Raw genomic sequence first — 19,945 nt, 5'->3', positions numbered from 1 at the left:
CTGAACATGACACCCTCACCCACCACCATTCCGTGACCACAGCAGAATTCCACAGCCAGACTTCTTTCCCTGCTCTCTCATGCCATTTTGGGCGTGTTTGAGAACCAGCTCTGCTTTCTCCAGAAAGCCTCGTTTCTGTGAGGAAAAAATATTCATACTCCCTTGGTTGCTGTGGTGCCATCAAGTCTCCAAATCTAAACCAGCTCTGGGGTGACCACAACAGCTAATGCAGTGAGGAGGGTGTTGAGGGGATGGCCACCATGACTGAGGGTCTCCTTTCATTTGCTTTGTCTGAAGTGTGTGGCTCTCATTCATACCTGCTAGCAATCTTGCATGTTGCGCTGTGTTGCTTTGGGCTGCATTTGCTGAATTCTACCAAATCTTTACTATAGATATAATCAACCTACATCAGAAGGGATGAAAATTGGCATTTAAGGAGTAAGCATCCTCCTTAAAGTGACTCTGGGCTGTGTGTCTTAGCCTGGATCTGTTGGTGTATCTCAAGTTGAACTGTATGTCTTGATTCTAGCATAAGCTGTGCCTAATGCTAGGTTCAGAGATACAACTCTTACTCTGTGACTGTTGTCTGTGAGTCTCAGCCAGGCAGTGGCTCTCCTTCTATAGAGTTTCAGGAAAACAAACAAACAACAACAACAAAAACGTGATACCCTGTTCTATATATGGACCCCTTTGGTGGCCAATTGTATGGAAAAGCCGTTAACATGTGGCATCCTGAGGTCTACACTCCTAAGAGTAGATGCCTCGCCAAGATACTATAAAAATGCTTTTACTGCTGCTCAGGCTCCTTTGCAATACAGATCTTGTTCCTTGGCTTATAGAGGAAAAACTTACGGCACCCATAACACACAAATAAGGAGGTAATTCAAACTCTACCTAAACTCCATATCCTTCAACCTTATAAAGCAACACTCGTTAGGGGGAAAACACTTAATTCTGATGTTACAGATTTGACAGTCTCTGGCAGAGAAAATATAGAAATAGGAGGAGGATAATGAGATCATTCTTCCTCCAAAGTATGTCCAGTAACTGATATACAAACTAAATAAAAGGCAAGAAAAGACAAAACTGGAAAAGAGTTCCACAGTTTGAGCCAATTAGAAAACCAAAATTTACTGTAAGAATTTACACAGTAAAAATAATAAAAATACCTCTAATGACTCTTCAGTCTTTACAACATATGTTTTGAGATTATTTTAATAACAACTGAGATGCACCAACTGGCAGACCTTCATGGTCTTAATCAACACAGAGGATGGGATTATAGTTATTTCTGGGGATCTCACCAAATTCAAATGAAGTATGAAATATAAAACAATAAACAAAGAAGAATGCTTCATCTCTATCATCAGAATTATTGCCCTGACTAAATATCTCATAGCTGTCATGGAAAGTCTGACCAAAAATTGTAATAAATTAAATCATATCTTTTGCACTTACAATAATTAGGCTTGACAAACTGACACTCCATGGGTCTCTCCCTGAAACTAAAATAGTTAATATGTCAATATGTATTAAAATAGAACCTGACGAGATTGAATAAAAGAATTATTTAGAGAAGTGATATTTACTCAACTATTTCTTCATTTAACAGTCCATTTGCCTGTTCGTAAACCTGGAAAGAATTAATGATACCTCATAGTTGATTACTGCAAACTTAATTATTGGTTCCACCCATTAAAGGCCCCATATTCACTATTATTGAAATTCCTGACTCCATCCAATCACCAGCAGGTAAACATTTTGCAAATATTGATTTGACTCATATGTTCTATTTTATGCTCAGCCATGGCCTGCCTTCACCTGTGATGAGATTTAAGACTTTTTGCTTTCAGCTTCAAAAGCATACATGTTCTTGACCACCCATGAGGTTTTCAGTAGTCGCACCCTGTCTTTGCACGCTGGATCATAGATTGCATCCAACTCTCTCAGGCAGCACAGGTAATGATATCACATTGATGACACCTTCCTTTGAGGAGATTCATTTGCCATGGTATTCAAGATGTGTAAATACAAAAAGGCTTACAAAAAACGGGACGTTCTGTTTCCTCACACACACACATAATAGGAGGCCATAGTTAAATCTCTAGAAATTACTTGGTCAGTCAAAAGCCACTCTCTCTCTAACACCATTAAGAAAGTACTGTTGACCTTTATGGCATCATGTTGTTAAAGCCAGCTCAAAATAGTTTAGGAATTTTTGGATTTTGAGTGCAGCATACTCCTCATTTATAATATTACTTAAGTCTATTTCTGCTATTTCTGTGAAACTCGTCACCTTGAATGGATCCTCCTACTAAAAGTCTCTGGAATCTTTCCAAATAATAATAAAATAAGCACTGCCCCCTGGATAGTCCTTTACTGCAGAGGCTTCAGCAACTTCTTATCATGCCTCTTGGAGTCTCTGGACCACCCATGACAGCCATATGCTGTCCATGGACTTCTGATGTAAGAAGATCCTTTCCTAAGCCCCATGCCATAAGCCATTACAGCGGCAATTCTGCACACTGTATCTTCTGGAAATAGGGGCCCTCACAGTCCTTGAGTCCATGATCCTCTGTATCCAGCTGCCCATTATGCTGTGGGTCACAGAAGTAGCATCCTGCAGGTTTGGTGTGGCCACTAAGGCCTCCTTGCTAAAATAAAAATGACACCCCCATCCCAGAGCCAAATCTGGGCCTTCAGGCATATCTCAATTGAATGAGGGTATGCCCTTCCCTGTCCTCAGTTCCTTGGTCAATGCCACAGATGATTACTTCTCTTCTGGGCCTGTTAGCTATTCATGCAGCCCCTTGGGATCAACTGAGTGAACAGCAAAGGGAGTCTATATACATTACAGACAGTATGGCCACTATCATCGCACATAACTGAACTCCCTGGAGAGCTGCTGCTTTTAATACCTTAACCAAAACATCCCTAATAAAAGATTTAATCATCAGTATGATTGCCTAAACTTTCAACAGTCAACTTTACTCTGGTCAGCAATCAGGTCAGTAATCAGCTCCAGCTGAACATTTTTATAGCCCCTTGGGCCACTGCCAATTGTCTAGCCATATGTTCCAACCACAAAAGCAGCAATTCGTAATCCAAGGTTTCCCTTTAGGGGTTAAACATTTCTGGGAATGCTGTCTCAGAGTTACCTAAAATATAAACCAGGGCCATACAGATCTCCACACATACTAAAGCCACAATGCAAGGCCTCACCACGATACTCCATAGCGTCTTCAGCATTCTAGTTGTAATTGACACAGATCAAGGCACTCAGTTCACTTCTCGCAACACAGAATGCTGAGATCTTGAACTAGGCAGCTGACAGAATGCTCACCTCCCTAACCAATCTCTGGATACAGGCCTGCTAAAATATCATCATGGTTTAGTTAAACAAAGTCGAACTCTATTAAATGAAGGGCGGCATGGTCCACTCATCAGCCGAACACCAAGAGTGAATTGTGATAGAGTCTAATCAATTTTGACATTTGAATGCTGACCGCTTTCCCTCTAATCCTGCCTCCTCACCTCTTGCTCTGTATCTAGGCACACTGTTAAGAGCCTGGGTGCACGCTCCATGAGAACCAGTAGAAAGGTCAAAGCTCACAAAGCCCTGGCCTGTGATAGGGAACTTATACTCCGATACCATCCGAGAACCACAATAAAACCCCAAGCCACTCAGCTTGTCTTGCTCCCTTAAGCAATTTTGGATCATCTTGACATCTGCTCTGTTCTTCTCTATGTGTAATAATGCCTTTCACACCCTCTTAGTGCATGAGTCTTGACATCCAAATCAAATTGCAAATAGGGTGAGGTTCCACTTCTGCCTAGTTACCAAACATTCCTTCAGTTACAATTATATAAATAGAGCACAAAGAATGAAATAATATAATTATTAACACATATGGTAATCACAGTTTCCTTACTCTAAAATGTTAGGCTAACAAAACAAAAATGGTTTCCTTTCTTATAGGCACGACATTAACATACAGTAGTCTCCCCCTCCCGCTTTACCGTTGGAAGATACACTCCAAGACCCTCAAACCACAAATAGTACCCTATATACACTAAGTTTTTTCCTGTAATACATACCTATGATAAAAGTTAACTAATAAATTAGGCTCGGTAAGAGATTAATAGCAACTAATAATAAAATCGAAAAATTATAATAATATATAATAAAAGTTATGTGAATGTGGTATCTATCTCTCAAAAGATCTTACTCACCCTTCTTGCTGTGATGATGTGTGAGGCTAAAATGCCAAACCTATCCCTGTATCTGTGTAACCATCCTTTGATTGCAGTAAATGACTTGGTGTCTCTCATTTCTGGGGATCCCAGATCGGAAGTCTTCATAAATGCTTTCTGGAGCAATAAACTGCCATCAGTTGGAACATGTTTCCCATTCACACCTTCCACCATAAATTCAATGCCTTTTCCATCTTAACTAAGCACTTACTGCTCAGAGTGGCCATAATTTTTGCAGTTTGAAGTATGGCAGCAAAACTAACACATTTGTTTTTCCTTCTTTGCAATTTCACCGATAGAAGATTCGCTCTTACTGTAGATCTGAGCAACCTCAGTGTAATTTTTTCCTTTTCTTATATTAAGTGGAGAACGTTCACCTTTTCGCTTAAAGGAGACATTTTATGGCTTCCCTTTGGCGTAGCTGAATTGCCAGCATCACTACTCTTGCCCTTTGGAACCACTGCTAAGTAAAATAAGGGTTCCCTGAATACAAACACTGCCATGTCCATCAGTGTGTCCCATAAGCAAGATGGTTACTGAGTGACGAACAAGCGTCTTTGCAGGAGACGCTGGAGGAAGGGAGGATTCACACCCAGCATGGGACTGAGTGGCTCGTGCAAGATTTCATCGTGCTTTCAGAAAAGCACACAATTAAAAATGTATGAAGTATTTTTATCTTATGAATTTTATTAATTGTTTATTTCTGAAAATTTTCATTTGATATTATCAGACTACTGTTAATCATGGAAAGTAAAAACATAGATAAGGAGAACTACTGTACTCATTTCTGCATATTTTCATTAAAACAGCCATTAATTAAAAAAAATTAAAGTTCCCTTTTCTTTTTATTGTTCTATATCTAACAAATAATGATAAATAATAAACATAAATTTTGAATAAACACCCCTTTGTGAAAATTGTCATTCTTAGTTAAGTAAACTCAATATTTAGAAGATATTTGATTTTGATGTGCACCTACTGTTAAAAAAATGAAGTGTCATACACTTTACATATAAAATATAAAAAGTCCTTATTGACCATAAAGGTTCTTTCAATTCTGAAAAGGTCACATCAAGAAAAATAGAATGCCAATGAAATAATTTACTGACCTAATGAGCATACAAAAAGCATTGAAAAAAAAGTAGGGACAATAAATTACTGAATTAAGTATAAAAATAGGTAACAATAAAATAAATTATGTAAATGATATCAAATCAAATGGATAATTTACAAACACCAAGATATAAGATCAAAAGGCAAATGATCTAATATATGTAAGCTTTAAGGAGACCATACCTAGTATAAAATAGCTATCAGTTTTATCATAAAAGATCTGAAGAGTTAGTTAACTTTACATATGCAGGTCAAAACCACATTAACACATATTTACATATTAAAAAGTTCAGATTACCCGTAGGAAAAAACATATATATGTATATTTATATACAGTGTGTGTGCATCTCAGTCTCAATTTATTGTTCTTTTTCCTTCTAATTTCTAAGGAGACCTACATTTTTTTCTTTAATGAATTATTTTTAAAATTGAGGTTATATTGGTTTATAACATTATATAAGTTTCAGGCATATAACATTATAACCTGACAACTGTATACATTACAACAGGCTCACCAAAAAATGTCTACGGTCTAGTTTCCATCCATCACCAGACAATTGACCCCTTTTATTCATTGCACCTTCCCACCGTCTCCTTTCCCTGTGGTGTCCACCAACTCGTTACCTGAATCAATGATTTGTTCTTATTTTTGTTTTTATGTTCCACATATCAGGAAAATCATATGGCATTTGTCTTTCTCCATCTGACATTCCATTTAAGCATAATACCCTTAAGGTCCATTCCATGTCACAAATGGTAATATTTTATCCTTTTTAAAAATAAAATCACTGAGTAGTATTACATCTTTCTTACTTATTCATTTATTGATAGACAGGTTGTTTCCATATATTGGTTATTGTAAATAATGCAGCTATGAACACAGGGTGCTTATTGTTTTTCAAATTACTGTTTTTGTATTCTTTGAATAAATATTGAGAAGAGAAACAGCTCGATTATATGCTAGTTTTACTCTTAATTGTTTGAGAAACTTTTATACTGTATTATATATTGGATAAATTAATTTACAATCCCACTAATGGTATACCATGATTCTCTTTTCTCCAACATTCTTTCCTACATTTATATCTTATCTTTTTAATAATAGACATTCTAACAGATGTGGGGTGATATCTCACTGAAGTTTTGATTTATGTTTCTGTAATGATTAGTAATGTTGAACTTCTTTTCATGTGCTTGTTGTCCATCCATATGTCTTCTTTGGAAAAAATGTCTATTTGGATCATCTACCCATTTTATAACCAAATTTTGTTTTGTCATTGGGTTTTATGAGTTTTCGATATATTTTGGATATTTATATCATCTCAGATGCATGATTTGCAAATATCTTTTCTAATTCAGTAGGTTGCCTTTTTATTTTGTTGATGGTTTCCTTTGTTGTAAAGAAGATTTTTAGTATGACATAGTTCCATTTATTATTTCTGTTTTTGTTACCTTTGCTGTTGGAATCAAAACCACAGGAACACCCCTAAGACTGATATGCAGGAGCATAGTATCTATACATTCCTCTATGTATTTCATGATTTCTGATCTTAAATTCAAGTCTTTTTCATCTGCTATGAGTCAATTTTTGTATATGGCGTAAGACAGTGGTCTAATTTAGTTCTTTTACATGTGGCTGTCCAGTTTTCCCACATTATTTATTAAAGAGACTTTCCTTTGTCAAGTACATTCTTGGTAAGATAACTAATTTTTTTAGACTACTTTTCACAGAGAACACTTTATGTAGAAATATGAAAAATATGATATTGCAAAAATAAATTGCATTAGATAATTGTTATGTAGTTACCTAAGTCTATAAGATAAAAGTAAAATATTAAATGTAATGGGCATAATTTAGATAGTTATCACTACCAGTGTTTTAATATAATATTATGGTAATGCTTGAAATAAAGAGAAAAACAAACTATAACCCTTTGTTATAATCAATGCCATAGGGAAATATGTTTCTAGACTGGCTGGAGGAAAAAAAAATACTGCAATGAGAAGTAGAAAATATAATGGCTGTGACTAAGAAACAAATATAAAATATGTGGAAGTAAGAGAGAAATTAAAGATGAAGACAACTTTTTTTTAAGCCTCTTCCACAGCAATACACAAAACGTTTTAGTAACTCTGTGTGGTGCCCATTGTACATAGTAGACTAGAATGACAATAACCTTTCAGTATTGAGGCATTCCTAAATTTGAAATCTACACAACCAAGAGCCTGCTCCAATACAAAAAACATTTTAAAAAAGAGCAGATTAACTGGGCAATCTAGGAGAAAAATGTGAAAAGGTTTTCATGCACACTTCCAAGATTCCACCTATGAAAGCTAATCTTGGGAAAGAGTATGTTCTATAGTTTAACAAATATGTATTCAGGGTGGGCCTTTTAGGATGTAAGATTATCTGGGAGGTTAAAAACAAAATTGAGTCGCCATAGATGATCATCCTGGATATCCTCAGGTGATTTATATATTGAAATTCTCTAAGAACTCTGAATTAAGTTCAAATGAAATCCAATGATGCTTATGAAAGTATTTGTAATTAACAATTTCCTTACTGAGAAAAACCAAAAGATAGAAATTGACTGACAGACTGATTCACTTAATCAACCAGTAAAATAGAGTCACAGATGTACGCATTTCATTTATGTGAATTCAATTCTACACCAGGCAAAAATAAATGAAAATAATATGGGTCCACATGACCTGTGTAAGAAACCAAACTAGCACATCTGATATTATTTGAAGAAACCGTTACCTGCTTTAACATTGGAGGAAAAAAATGTCCTACTAGACTTACTCAAAGACGATATAGTTTGTGCAAAATCAGATAGATAGATGGCCTCCTATGTGAGACTTAAGGTACTTCATGGGTAATGACTATACGTGATTTTTTACTTTACATAACAACTTTTGAATCTCAATCCATATAAAAAATGAAATCCCAATCACTGAAGTGAGTATATTTGACAGATACTATGATAAATGACTTGCAAAGTAAGATTCTAAGAGTGTATACATATTCAGTATATACAATATATAAAGAAGGCATGATTATGACTTGATATAAATGGCAGAAAAATAGAAAATAATAAGAAGTGCTATGTTATCAAATGATACTAAAAAATTCATGAAATGAAGCCCAGTGTGGCAACAGAGGACATTACAGCAGAGTGAGAATGAGAGGAAGCAGAAGCAAAACAGGGATTTGATTTGTAGAAACCCACTGATTATTGCTTGATCATCACAGTAAGTAGACAGAGTAAAGACAGGGAGAAGTCAATGATCAATCAATATTTAATTCTGCTTCTCTGCTCCAAAATTTGAAGGAATCAATAAGTAATTGGATATCCATTGGAGATGTAAAACACAAAATATTTGTTTTATGCTTTAATTATATAATATACATGTTTTATTTGTAGTCATGCTGCTCTTAAGATCCCAGTCAAATCTAGTAATCTGGGTCATTTTATTTTACCTTTTTGGGGAGGGGGACTATGAATGTGAACATGAAGAAAAGTATGTGTGTATGTGTACAAGTGTGGTTATATGACTTACTATGTGTTATTATGCTAATCACTTACATATATTATATTATTTAACTATAAAAAAACCTTCTGATGTAGACATTTATCATTTCTAGTTCATAGATGAGAAAAGTAAGACTCAGGCTGATGATGTGATTTGTCCAATGAAAAAGAGCTAATTGGCTTCGGCTCTGAACCCAGGTATGTGACCCAGAAATCTGACTCAAAGCAGGAATTCTTGAACCTAATGTATTGAGCATGAACTATGTGAAACATACTTTATATATATGATCTCATTTATTCCTCACAACAACTCTGCTCTGTGACATAATGATCCTCATTTTTCAAATAAACAAACTAAGTCACGAAGAGATTATATAATTGTCCAAAGGTAGATAGCTAAGAGGTGATAGGCTGAAATTAAAATCCAAGTCTCTTTGATTTAATATGAAGCTTGAAACTAAGAAAAATACAACATTTATAAAAATAAAATAAATTTCCTTACTAATAAATCAAAGTATACTTGATTTCATCCACAAATAATACTAGATTTGCTTTAAAAATTAGTGTTAAAAACCCCTGATTATTGGTCACATTGTTTTTACATTAAAAAATTAAATTTACCTCATGTTATCCTTGTTAAAACAAAGATTAAATTCTTTATGAATCTGTACTATACTTTTACTTTAATCACTACTTTTTCCATCTCTTTTTGAACATAATATAGAACATCTCTAGGTGATCAGCATGTCTACCCGGCAGGGAAAGAAAGAGCTATTTTTCTACATTCTGACTCTTGTGGACACACGGCATTTCAGGAACAGTGTCTAATAAAACTAATCACTGGCTTCTCAAGGGGCTCAGATGGCCATTAAGTCTTCTGGACCATCATTGCTCGGATTCTGTCAGCAACCATGTAACATTTTTGGCAGCTGGGGACTATATGACCCTTCTAACAAAGAAAAAACTCTCTTGGGCACAAAAGGCAACAACAATAACAACAAAAAAAACAACACAATTACGTAGAAGATTTTTTTTTTTTCTAAACTATTGTTCTCTTCACACAGAAGTCAACTTGAATTCAACCAATCAAAATGCTAGGAAGAACAAATATTTTGTAGCATACAGGAACTGTCACTCTATTTCAAGGTTAAAACAAAAAGTTTCGTACACCATTTCTGATTACAACATTCTCTCACATAAGTTGAGGATCTTGGATTTGTTTCAGAAGACAGAAAAGGAGGATATATAGGTAATATCTGGTTATAAAAAAAATGGACTGGAAGCATCAGCTTATTTTATATATCAGCAGAAGCTTTAAGTCAAGATGTAATCCCCAAACCTTGGTATGATAAAATCCTTGTCTTTCTGCTATAATACTTAGCCACCCAGATCCACATATCCATTAGAGCTATATCAAACCCTTTACCATGTAACACAATACTATAAATCTAAATTCTAGAAATCTGAACTTTCAGCCTCTCTCCTATACTTTACTGCTCACTAAATTTCCTTTGCCTATCAATCCATAAACAGAGCTTAACAGGCTAGACCCAGCTGGATCTTAGATCTAAACCTTTAAAAGCCAGGTAAGTGACTTATAAGACTTGTGATCAGGGAGATATATGTAAAGGCAGCAAAGGACACATTATCTTCTCAGCACCAATGCAGAAGAGATTGTCAGGGTGACAAGATGAGCTGAAATGTCCTTTCCTGTCTTTTAATACTCATTGCTGTCCCAGAAACTAGGTGCTTAAAAATAAAATTTCCTCTTTCTGGAAATGTGTTAATAAATAGAAGCTTTATATGATTTTTTTTACATACTTTTGTCATTATAATAATACTTCTATATTTGACTTTATGCATATTGACTTTATGCATAACTGCTTTATGCTCTAGTAATTTCCCATTTTATACAATTAAATATGAAGGCACTTGCAAGGTTACTGGATGTACTTATTTTTAAAAATTAAAAACAATCCTGTTTTCATTTTTATATTGTTGTTCACCTGTGTATTTGACTGTAAATTTAGATTGAATAAAATAACCTCAAAATTTTATTATAAAGCTACCTAAAAAGACTGCAGAGTACTTTATGAATATTTTCATTAAAAAAAACCTAAGATTTCTAAATAGTATGTAGTGAAAAATAAAGATGTCTGTAATGAAATACTACATGATGAGATAAATCTTACTTACCAAATTCCTTGGGAACTGCTATAGAATAAACACAATTATGTCCCACACTATAGTTTTTTGGATAGTTTGGTGATAGAACAGTGCCTTCTGAACCTGTTGAACGACTTCCACATGGAGCTAGAAAATAAAAATGATAAAATATTATTTTTAGAAAAAAATTAAAAATCATATTATTAATATTTCCTTAATACAAAAATATGGCTACTAAACTTAAAATGTATCATTCATCTCCATATTTTAATGAGATCCCCCATTTTCAAATATTTTTAAAAAACTGTGAGCAAAACGTTTTAAACATCAAGATTTACTCTTCTTACAAACAAAATAATATAAGAATGTGGTAATGGTGCTATCTGTAGAGGTAATAACGTGGGCCTGCTTTCATTTATGATAAAAATATAATGATAATAATCTCTTCTGTAATAATGATAAATTATACATGCAAGCGAGAAACTGTTTCACTGTGAGGCTTACTGAAAATCAACCCTGATTATGCTGTCACCAAATTAAGTATTTCTATACACAGTACAAGGATGGCTGTACAAATACTTTTACTCTCTCATCTACATAAAATATTCTCTCACCAACTTTTATCTGTTTATATAATTGACATTTAAATCAGAAGAGGTGCTGATGATGGATAGAGGCAGGTTTTTTATTACCTTAGCACCCAACGTGCCATGTTCCTAAAAATGATGGGGGTGAAACCAAAGTTTCTGGCAAATTTGCAGATGATGGTACTGTTATTCACAAGAAACATGAACACATTAGGATTCATAGTTCAGGACCTCAGAAAGAGACCTGAGCTCCTAACAAGTTTAGGTATCTAGAGCATAAAGAAGAGAGTTGATAGTCTTTAAGAAAATAATATCACTCAGAAAAGTATATATTAATAGAATGGGAAAAGATGGCCCAAGAGGAGGTCTCAGGAATGCTCAGATCAGACAGAGGGTGATGACAGGGAGCCAAAGGAGAAGATAGTTTCAGCTGAAAGAAAGAGTTCAGAAAGGTTAAGCTATGTAAAATGGTAATAAATGAAAAAGGAATCTGAGTAGATTTGTCCATCAAGTATCAGGGAGCAAGGAGCTTCTTCTCTATGCCCATGGTTTCCCTGAGGAAGAATTTTGCCTAGCAAGCCTGCCTGCTGGCCTTGTCCCTCACCCTGTCTAGATGGAATGAGCTTCCTGATTTTTAGGCTCAGGACAGGAACTTGACTGACAGCTGGGAGCCACCCTGCCTGTGGATCACAATTGCTGGCTTCCTCCTTTACAGGGTAAATAGTTCAGGGTGAGCCTGTTGAAGGGGTGGCTGTGGTTGTTGCAGGACACCTACAAGTGTCACTGCTTCTCAGCTTTCATCACCATGAAAACAGGTGGTTGATTTTTCTTTTCTTTTTTTTTTTTTTTTTTGGTTTCTCTCTTAACTAGCTTTGAACTTGTGGAGGACTTCCTTCAAGCATGCAAAAAAATGAAGTTTTGGGTATTATTAATACAGTATTTTTGAACTGAGCAGCTTTCTACCAGTTACAGCTAGCCACCCATACCCAGCCAACACCAAGAGAAGTTTTTAGAGAGTTACAGACAAAACAAAAACTAAGAATATGGGACAAGGATATGTGTCCAGGGAGCCCCAAATGTCATTTGGCCTTTTACAGAAAAAGTTTGTAAACCCTTGAAATAGGGTAGAGAGGTGGTAGCTAGAGCGTAGTTCGATGAAGAGTAAGTGGTGCATAAAGAAATACAAAAGTATGACTTTCGGCCAAGATGGAGGCCTAGGCAGACATGCTGCATCTCCCTCCACAACTAAGAAGGAATACAACTACCTCAAAACTAGAGATGGCCAGAAGTTCCAGAAAAATCAAGTTGTATTAAAATCCTACAAACAAAGATATAAAGAAGAAATACTCATCTATACAGACCCCTCCTCCATAAACAGTGCCACAATGTGGTGAAACGTGTCACCCTGTACTGATGAATACCTAAGGCTCCACCCCTTACAACATAACAGGAGCAACAGCTCTACCTAAGACACAGAGTCAAACAAACACAGGAGCCTGGCAAGATGAGGAGACAAAAGTATGACCCAAAAGGGGGAACAAATTAAGGCTCCAGTGGGAGAACTAAGTGATGAGGAGATACCCAACCTAACAGACACAGAGTCCAAAACACTGGTGATACAGATTCTCAAAGTCTTGACAGATACGCTCAAGTATAGCAGACGCATAAGGGAAGAAGTGAAGGCTATGCTAAATGAAATGAAGGAAAATCCACATAAAACCAATGCTGAAGGGAAGTAAACTGGGGTTCAAATTTATGATTTGGAACATAAGAAAGAAAAAAGAAGTCAACCAGTGCAGAATGAGGAAACAAGAATTGAAAAAAAATGAGGAGAGGCTTAGGAACTTCTGGGACAAATTTAAACATACCAACATCCAATTCATAGGGGTGCCAGAAGGAGAAGAGGAAGAGCAAGAAATTGAAAACTTACGTGAGAAAATAATGAAGGAAAACTTCCTAAATTTGGTGACGGAAATAGACATATAAGTCCAGGAAACACAGAGAGTCCCAAACAAGCTAGATCCAAAAAGGACCACCCCATGACACATCATAATTAACATGCCAAAGGTTAAAGGTAAAGAGAGAATCTTAAAAGCAGCAAGAGAAAAGCAGAGAGTTACCTACAAAAGGTTGCCTATAAGACTATCAGCTGATTTCTCAAAAGAAACTTTGCAGGCAAAAGGGGGCTGGCAAGAAGTATTCAAGGTGATGAAAAGCAAGAACTTACAACCAAGATTACTCTATCCAATGAAGCTATCATTTAGAATGGAAGGGCAGATAAAGTGCTTCCTAGACAAGGTAAAGGTACAGGGGCTCATCATCAGCAAGCCATTATTATATGAAATGTCAAAGGGACTTACTTAAGAAAAAGAAGATCAAGATTATGAACAATAAATGACATCAAACTCACAACTATCAACAATTGAATCTAAAAAATAAGAACAAAACACAACTAAGCAAACCAGAATAGGAACAGAATCATAGGTATGGGAATCATTTGAAGGGTTATCAGCTGGGAGGAGGAAGAGGAAAAATGGAAAAATGGTGCAGGGATTAGGACGCATAATTGGTAAGTACCAAATAGACAGGGGGGTGCTAAGAATAATATAGAAAAGGGTGGAGCCAAAGAACTTATATGCATGATGCATGGATATGAACAAAGGGGGGGGGGATTGTTGGAGGGAAGGGGGGTACTGGGTGGAGAGGAGCAAAAGGGAAAAATTGGGACTACTGTAACAGCATAATCAATAAAATATACTTTAAAAAAGTAATACAAAAGTAATTAGAATCTTAACCACAAACAGAACAAGAATATAGAGTAGCAAGAGAATGATACAGCGCTGAATGGGTTTGTGTTGTGTTGTGCTGTGTAATAGTGAGGAAGGGGTCCTGACAAAGGGAACATCAGGGGCACTGGAGGCTTAGAAAGACACAATTCACAACAAAAGTGAAGTGACTGGTTATACAAAATATTAGTGACACGCCTCTGTACCCAAGAAAAGGGCCGAAGGAGACATAAGTTTGGGTTTACGTTGAAAATGGATTGGAGTTAATGCTTGATTTACTTTTAATGAGAACTGAATGGAGTGTGCGATGTGGCTTGAGAAATGTCATGAAAGTCTGAAAAAGTAAAAACTTTGGATCAATTCCAGGTCAAAGTTTAAAATATAGCAATATACTCATATGTTTAAACACACACACGATGTAAACAGTATGTTGCATTGAGATGGTGGCTAATAAATGTTCTGCCTGTTTTTCTTTTAATATTCTAAAAAAAATGGTAATAAATAGTTAGATGTAAGGACACTAAAATTAGGACTCCCAGAAAAACAACAAATTGACATTGATGATAATAAGTAAAGATGAATCACTCTCATCACTCATTATTGTTTGAAATTAGTCAGGTGTTTGGTTTTTTTTTTAATTTTTTTTTCAGCACTGATAACTTTATTCAACTGGTAAACTACGAAGGAGAGAATCATTCAAGAATTAATATGTTTTATGTTAGCTTTCTTTCTGATTTTAAGGTGGTCCCAAATTAAAATACTTTGAATGGATGTGACAAATTCTTATTTTTAAATTTTGGAAGTGTGAACAGAAATAAGAGCTTCTAACTAAAATCTAGCTTTTTGACTAGTCATGAATAGTCTGTCATTCCACATTAATGTAGAGCTGACAGTTCAATTTGTTTTGTATATTTTATTTTGCATAATGGACATTTAGGACAGCTTTTGTTGTAAATATAATTTATAAAAACAAAAAAGTTTTTATTTAAACCACTGATGAATATATATAAGGTTGCATATACTCACATGTCTCAACAGCGTCTAATATTACGTTAGATTTTATTATTAGTATAGGTAGCAATAATTTCGTATTTCATCTGGCCAGTGATTACAGCATGGTTTAATTTATACTCAATTATGCTAAGTATTTTAGTAGTAGTAGTGACTAAAATATTTTATGCAGTTAGGTAAATATTATAAGGGAAAATTAACTTTGGTGTGAGATTCCATTTTATTGTAATCAGGTTTATATTTATAAAAATCTAAATGGAATAATGACTAAGCTAGGCTAACTTTACTAATTTTTCTAATATTCCCTCTCCCCGTTTAATTTCCTCTTATTGGCTAATAGAGCAAAGGGCAGCCTTTATATTTCTGGCTATGCTAACAATCAGTAGAAGATAAAAGCAAGCCAGGAGTTTTAATTCCATGCTTATTTTTGCCATCTGGCTTATACTTTCAGACCTTTTCTCAAACTGACTACATTTCTCTAAACAGCCTTTATTATTAGAGTGCATTCAATGTAAGAACTCACCTGTTTCTGATTATAACTTATATGATACTATGACTACCTTAAATCTGCATTTTAATAGCACTTTTGTAGAACACATGGATTATGAGAAGAAATGGTTCTATGCCTAAATTTGGGAAATATGGGTACGCAGATAAAAGAAACAAGATTCTTTACTACAGGAGTTGACTGAGTTGTTAGTAAGGTTTGGGGAATATCATGCTTTTTCTCATACACTTATTTGATCATGGAGACCATTTCAGTGTAACATGTCAGAGGACCAACGTTGCCCAGAACATACTTGGCAAAATGCCAGACTGATGATTCTAAGATGTGCTGTCGTTTTGGTAATAATTCTGACATTTATATTATTAACTGCAATTAATTATGATTTTGCAGCACTATAGAACTATGTTGGATGTTTAAATATAGAGTCAGAGTATCTTAAAGATTTAAATTGTTGAATTTAGCCTGTTATAAAATGCCAATATTCTGATACCGTCTCCCTGACTTTTGGGGTCCGATACATCATCTGTTGCTTGCACCCTTAATGTAGCTTATCAGTCTCTCCTGTCTGCCTTGGACCCGCCACAACCCAGACTCCCAATGATTTCCATAAGAACTCTTCCAAAAGTCAACCAACTCTCCCCAAGGTCTTACAACTGCTAGTTAGTAACACACAAGTCACATCAACTCTTCTCTTCCTAAAACAGTTCTGATAAATAGTAGGTGCTCCTCAGTGTCTATTGGATGATTACGTGAACTATGCTTGCAAGATCAGGCTACTGTAAAATGGTGCCCCACAGTCAGCACACAACATGACACTTCATTTGGCTGAAATTACCCCAGAAATTCACTTAAACCCAAGAAAGAATGGAGCAAACCATCTCTTGATAAATCCATATAAACCTGTTTTTTCTTTCTCTGATTAAAATTATTATGTCTTCTTTATTTACCAGGAATCATTGTTGCTTTACATTTAGAAGCAATATTATGTGATAAATTATGTATCTTTAAACATTGGAAATATATTCATAATAAGATTTTTACAATATGAGAGCCACATGGATACTGAGTTCCATTGAGGAAATACCAACCAGCGAACTCATGTCTACCTCTTCACAGCAGCAAATCCATGCTAACATTTATTCACTTTGGAGTAGTTCCTCTTGAGTAAGCAAAGTCAGCCACACAGTTTATTTGTGTATTATTCTTTTACTTCTTCTCTCTGTGTTTTAAAATCTCCTTTGGATTGAATTTTATGGTTTGATTTGTGTAAGTGAAATGGGCCCATGCTCTAGCTATACTGTATATGCTCCTTTTACTCCTAAACTGTGAAGCAGTGATAGAATAGACTGGTGTGGTATTTCTATGGAAATCAGCTGCAACTGGGTTTTAAGGATTCTAGTTATCCAATGTAAATACTTCCCACCTATCCCTTGATCATATGGATGGGATGGAGGAGGAAGATGAAGCTGAAGATGAGGAGGAGGACAAGGATGAGGAGGGGAGAAGGAAGAGAAGGAGGAGGAGCCTTCCCACTGAGTGAAATAGAAGAATTCCAAACCATTCATAGGGAAAAGGTATTACTTGAATAGAGACTTTATAGTACATGCAACATAGCCTTAAGCTGCTTGCAATTTCAGATCTGTCTTTTTACTTAGGTAATGTATAATTTATTACCAAATATACTCTATAATGAAAATTATTATATAATGTATATATATATATATTTTTTTTTTATCAGAAAGCAGATTTGGTACTTTTAAAAGTGATGAATTCTTACAGGTCACAAAAGAGCAATGTGATATATTAAATCAATAATTTACTGGATGTGACCTGTGACTCCTTCAGTTTGAAAGAAATGCTGTACCTTACAAAAGTGCTGGTCCAGGTATAGTAAAATACTTATGCCCTGATAGAGTCTGATTGAATGTCACAGATCATAAATCCCGATAAAGTATGTGTTGAAAGCTATATCACCCATGGAGTCTTTGCTTTTTCTCTAAAGGAGGACCTTCATAACCTTAAACTCTGTGATGTGAATTTGTAATGCAGACAGCTAGATAGCCATTATTCCCAGTATTGACTTTAAGATTAAAATGACTATCACTTCTTTTTTTCCTATGTTCAAAACCTTGATCTTAGTAAAAATACATAGAAATTCATCTATTCATTTTCCTCTTCATGTCTCCTATGTAAACATACATGCTTCATTTTGTTTATCTGCCTTAGATCTTAAACTTCCAATATGACTATATTATCATAATGGTGATAAATAGTACCTTAATTATAAACCATTACTCTAAGTAACTTATTTAATTTGTTCTTAAATTTTCCTGCATTATTTTGATACATTTACATTTATTTATGCTATGAGTTTTCTATTGCTTCATCTGTTCACCTAAATGAAAAAAGCAAAAATGAGTCTTTATTACTCATGAATTAATTTTGTGTTATAATTCCACCCAATTTCACATCAAAAAAAAAAATCTATCTCAGTGTTGTAATCAGTGACACTAAAAAAAATCCATCTCAGTGTTGTAATCAGTGACTTGTAAACCATTTTAATGACTCACTAAGTCAACTTAGCAGGATATGAGCTTCTCCATCTGTCACCTCACTGATTGCCTAGACTCATTCATTTGATTCCGCTGGCTAGGAAGGAATTCTCTTCGTCCCCCAGCACTCTGTGAGCTACGTTCTCCATCAGAGGTGTGGTCTTAGAGCAAAAAGAGTCAGTCTATGACAAAGGCTTTGAAATAGCCACATTCCTTGGATAGGTCTTTCTACTATTAATAGTAGATCTTGCAGATGTTGGTAGTTCATGTCTGGTACCTATATCACTAATTTAAGCCTCATTTCAAGATTGGGATATAATCCACATACCATGAAATTCATCCCTTTAAAGTATGCAATTGTCTTTTTAAAAAGCAGATTCACAAAATTGTATAACCAATACCACTATTTCATTTAAGAATTTGTCACCCCCAAAAGAATTCCTGTACTCATTAGCAGTCACCCTCCATTCAATCTGTCCCCAGGTACCTAGAGATCACTAACCTATGTATGGGAAGACAGATTCCTAAAGTGACTTTGAGTGAATTATTGACATTTTTTAAAAACTCAAATCCCTTTTCATCATTTAGTTAATCTGTATGTCTAAGTCATAGATTTTTAGTGATGACAATCTTTTATTTTTGATAAAAATACTTACAACAGTTAATATATTCATATCAAATAAGTTTAGATCGGAAAGCTCTCTGTAACAACTTACTAACTCCTATTTGATCTCATCACAGATGCTGTCTTCTCAGGAAAGGCTTCCTGTCCTCCAGACTAATTCAGAAGCCTTCATAGTACAACATTTCAGTAGGTACTTTTGGGACATTGATTACAACTTGTAATTATATATTTATCTGCATGGCTCTTTGATGAAGCTCTGTCTCTATCCCTAGATTCTAAGATGTATTAAATTTAAGTTTCCATGTCTTTTTTTATACCATTTATATATCTGGAGCTTAGCAAAACATCTGTTTATATAATAAGATACACACACACACACATATAGAAAATATATTTGGGAAAATATATAGATATGTGGAAAATATATATTTTTCATATATATGGAAGATAAAATATAATTTTAAATATTTTGCTGTTGACTAAATGCACAAAATATAAAACCCATGGGTTTTTCAAACCCTTTATTTATGGTAGCATAGCAGAATGCCATATAAACCCCAAAGATTTGGAATCAGAAAGGACTAGGTTTAATTTCCAGCTTCACTATTTATTGACTGAGTAGCCTTGCAAGAGAGGACAATCAAATTGGAAGAGGAAGTGTCTGTTAGATCTGATATATGAGGTGGGCTTAGGTGAAATGAATTAGGATCTCTTCTGCCCTACTCCAGAATCATCTGGAGGTGATGTAATGAATCTTTCACAAAGGTCTTAGGAAGATGAACTGATCTCATAAATCTCAGGAAGGAA

At 35.0% G+C, this 19,945-nt stretch overlaps 1 protein-coding gene across 3 annotated transcripts in view; it reads right to left on the bottom strand.

Moving 5' to 3' along the window:
- CSMD3 (CUB and Sushi multiple domains 3) overlaps positions 1–19,945 on the bottom strand; it is a 908,638-nt gene that overhangs the window by 200,744 nt on the left and 687,949 nt on the right. For all 3 annotated transcript variants that reach the window (XM_090283433.1, XM_090283434.1, XM_090283435.1), the window contains one exon: positions 11,100–11,216. In XM_090283433.1, the coding sequence (XP_090139559.1) occupies positions 11,100–11,216 (117 nt within the window). The remainder of the gene's footprint in view (positions 1–11,099; positions 11,217–19,945) is intronic.

This window comes from Furipterus horrens, unplaced genomic scaffold (assembly GCF_987537825.1).
Source record: "Furipterus horrens unplaced genomic scaffold, mFurHor1.1.pri manual_scaffold_7, whole genome shotgun sequence".
Lineage (NCBI taxonomy): Eukaryota > Metazoa > Chordata > Mammalia > Chiroptera > Furipteridae > Furipterus > Furipterus horrens.
The sequence above is the reverse complement of the archived record's forward strand: the minus strand, read 5'-3'. Positions and strand labels throughout refer to the sequence as shown.